At 31.7% G+C, this 2,860-nt stretch overlaps 1 protein-coding gene across 1 annotated transcript; it reads left to right on the top strand.

Annotated features, from left to right (window-relative positions):
* Positions 1–1,917: 1,917 nt before the first annotated feature.
* LOC127087044 (60S ribosomal protein L12-3) lies at positions 1,918–2,631 on the top strand. The gene has a single exon (XM_051027886.1). The coding sequence runs from the start codon at positions 2,002–2,004 to the stop codon at positions 2,500–2,502; it is 501 nt and encodes a 166-aa protein (XP_050883843.1). The 5' UTR covers positions 1,918–2,001; the 3' UTR covers positions 2,503–2,631.
* The last annotated feature ends 229 nt before the right edge of the window (positions 2,632–2,860 follow it).

The following is a 2,860-nucleotide window of genomic DNA, read 5'->3' as shown; positions in this document are numbered from 1 at the left end:
GCTAACACTGGGACACTTGGCACAATGTTAGAGTTATTAAGGTGTCGAAACAAGGTCTCAAAAAATATATTTTTCTCACAAGTGTTGAAAATAACATTTTTTGGGGGCAATTTGTTAGCTCATATTTTCGACGCCCATTAAGAATTACCAAAAAAAGAAAATCATATGTATAGCTGTTTTTCGACTAGGAGGTGATATTCGAGCAGCTGGGGTGATTCGACTGGACAAGGGTGATAAGGATCAACATACAATTGAGACTCCAAAAAATCTCTTAAAAACGGTTGAAAACGGTTTTCGATGAAAGATTCAAAATTCAAATAAGGGAGGAAGCTTCGCCCTTATCGGAACCCATTGAGAGTACACGTGAAGCATAATGGATAGTTGCATACATGCAAGGCGCCATGTGTCTCGACGTGATTGAAGAACCATCAGAAACGATTATGTCGATCAAGTATAAATATATGGTTTTAGTGTTAGAAAAATGTGTGTCAAAGTATATACAAAAACCTGTAAATTTACCAAATACTCGTGTGAAGAAGAATCATAAATCACAGAATATACATTTGTTTACACCATTGTTAGTTACTTCAAAGCAATACAAATTTATCTTTACTTTTTTCTGAAAATACACTTCTTTACTTCTTCATTCCAAACACTCTTATTTTACTTCGTCATTTACAATCTTAAGATTTCCTTACTTTCAACATTTACTTTTGTCAGTTGTTTATTGCTACAAGTCCTTTACAATTTCTCTCATTCATATCAACCTTTTTATTAGTTTTCAAACTCTAATTTTACGCTTACTTTTGGAGTGTTTGTTATTACCAAAACTCATTTTCAAAATAATTAACACATGCCCTAGGATCAATCTGATCGATCATGTAAATAACTAACTTTAGAAATTTGGAAGATCAACAGTTATTTACCGATTTTCAAGGTAAACACAACAATGTTGGGTGGTAACATATAAAACAATTCAAATTTTTTCTAGGCGGTGGAAGATCAATGTTGTTAATTTTGGCTGTGTTGTGATTTTGGAAATGACTACGGTTAAAATTAAAATCAAAATTGATAATCGATAATCTCTCTATGTTGTGTTTGAATCATAAAGTTTGCATGGGCATTGTGGATGCTTAGGAACTTTGGTCATTTGTGTGTCTAAGGTGCACTTTTTATCAATGACCCTTATCGTGCTTCACTATGCATAGTTTTTTTTTTACTTTTCTCCCATTTAGTGTTGCTAGAGTAATGGGTTTAGAGTTTTTTTAGAGGTCTTTTTTAATTTATTATATAATTTGAGACATCTTAGAATTATTGGATATTTATAGGTTGAATTTAGTTCTATATCTTTTAATTTATATTATAAATAAATTTGACTTGATTATGGATTTAATTTATATATAATTCAGACTCATTGATTATTGATTGTTGAATGAAGAAAAAGAAAAATGAAATTTGATTATAATAGAACTTAAGTATATATAACTTAAAGAATGTCTAGATTCCTGTCATATATAGATTTGATATTCTATTTTTTTTCGTTTAAAATGATTAATTTTTTTTAAATTTAAAGATAATGTTAACTTCTGTCTTTGAGATATAAGTTAAAAGATAAATATATAATTTTTTTTGAAAATTATGATTTATAATTAATAATTTTATTAATTTTTTTAATATAAAATTTTTATTTATAAATTTTTTAAAATGTGTCATTAAGGGATAAGTTAAATTTAATATTACAATTTTCTACTTAATATATTTAAGAAGTTTTATATTAAAAAAATATTGAAAAAAAATAACATAGAATTTTAGAAAATAAATTAAAAAATACTTGAATAAATTAAACAAGATATTAAAATTAAATATAAAATAAATTAAAGGATTTAATTAAAATACTCAAGGGAGTATAATTACTGTAAGAGTGTACTAAACCAATATATAAAAGGATTTTCCTGCTATCTCCTTATTTTCTAGAAACCCTAATTCTTAGACACAGCAGCCATGCCGCCAAAGCTTGACCCGTCGCAGGTGGTAGAGGTCTACGTCCGAGTCACCGGTGGCGAGGTTGGCGCAGCGAGTTCACTCGCTCCCAAAATCGGTCCCCTCGGTCTCTCCCCAAAGAAGATCGGAGAAGACATTGCAAAGGAGACGGCTAAGGACTGGAAGGGCTTAAGAGTGACGGTGAAGCTGACTGTCCAGAATCGTCAGGCGAAGGTTGCGGTTGTTCCATCGGCGGCTGCGCTTGTCATCAAGGCTTTGAAGGAGCCGGAGCGCGACCGGAAGAAGACGAAAAACATCAAACATAATGGGAATATTTCTCTTGATGATGTTATTGAGATTGCGAAGATTATGAAGCCGAGATCGATGGCGAAGGAGCTTGCTGGGACGGTTAAGGAGATTCTTGGGACATGTGTGTCTGTTGGATGCACTGTTGATGGGAAGGACCCGAAGGATCTGCAACAGGAGATTAACGATGGAGATGTTGAAATTCCTCAGGATTAAGGAGGTGGTTTATCTTTTTTTGTTTGTTAGACTGTTTTTTATTGCGTTGAAGTTAAAATTTTGAATTGTTGAAGATTTTGTTTAATGGATTTAGTGCTTGAGTAATTGAGATAATTTTGAGATGTTTTATATGCTGGTTAAGATTTTCTGTTTACTGTTGAATTATAGTTTTGATCTTACATGTTTTGTTTTGTTCTGTTGTTTTAGAGTTAACACTTTATTTATTTGTCTTGTATTGTGTTAGATAATTGTTGAGTAGGTTGGGTTTAAGAGCATATTGTCAAGCTTTAGTTAAGTTGAGTTTCTGCTCTCATTCTTTTGGATCCGAAAATGGATTCCCGGCTGTTACTTTGGTCAT

This window comes from Lathyrus oleraceus, chromosome 5, assembly GCF_024323335.1.
Source record: "Lathyrus oleraceus cultivar Zhongwan6 chromosome 5, CAAS_Psat_ZW6_1.0, whole genome shotgun sequence".
In the NCBI taxonomy this organism is placed as follows: domain Eukaryota; kingdom Viridiplantae; phylum Streptophyta; class Magnoliopsida; order Fabales; family Fabaceae; genus Lathyrus; species Lathyrus oleraceus.
The sequence above is the reverse complement of the archived record's forward strand: the minus strand, read 5'-3'. Positions and strand labels throughout refer to the sequence as shown.

Excerpts from the sequence above, each read along its gene's own strand:
- LOC127087044 (XM_051027886.1), top strand. The coding sequence starts at position 2,002 with ATGCCGCCAAAGCTTGACCCGTCGCAGGTGGTAGAGGTCTACGTCCGA.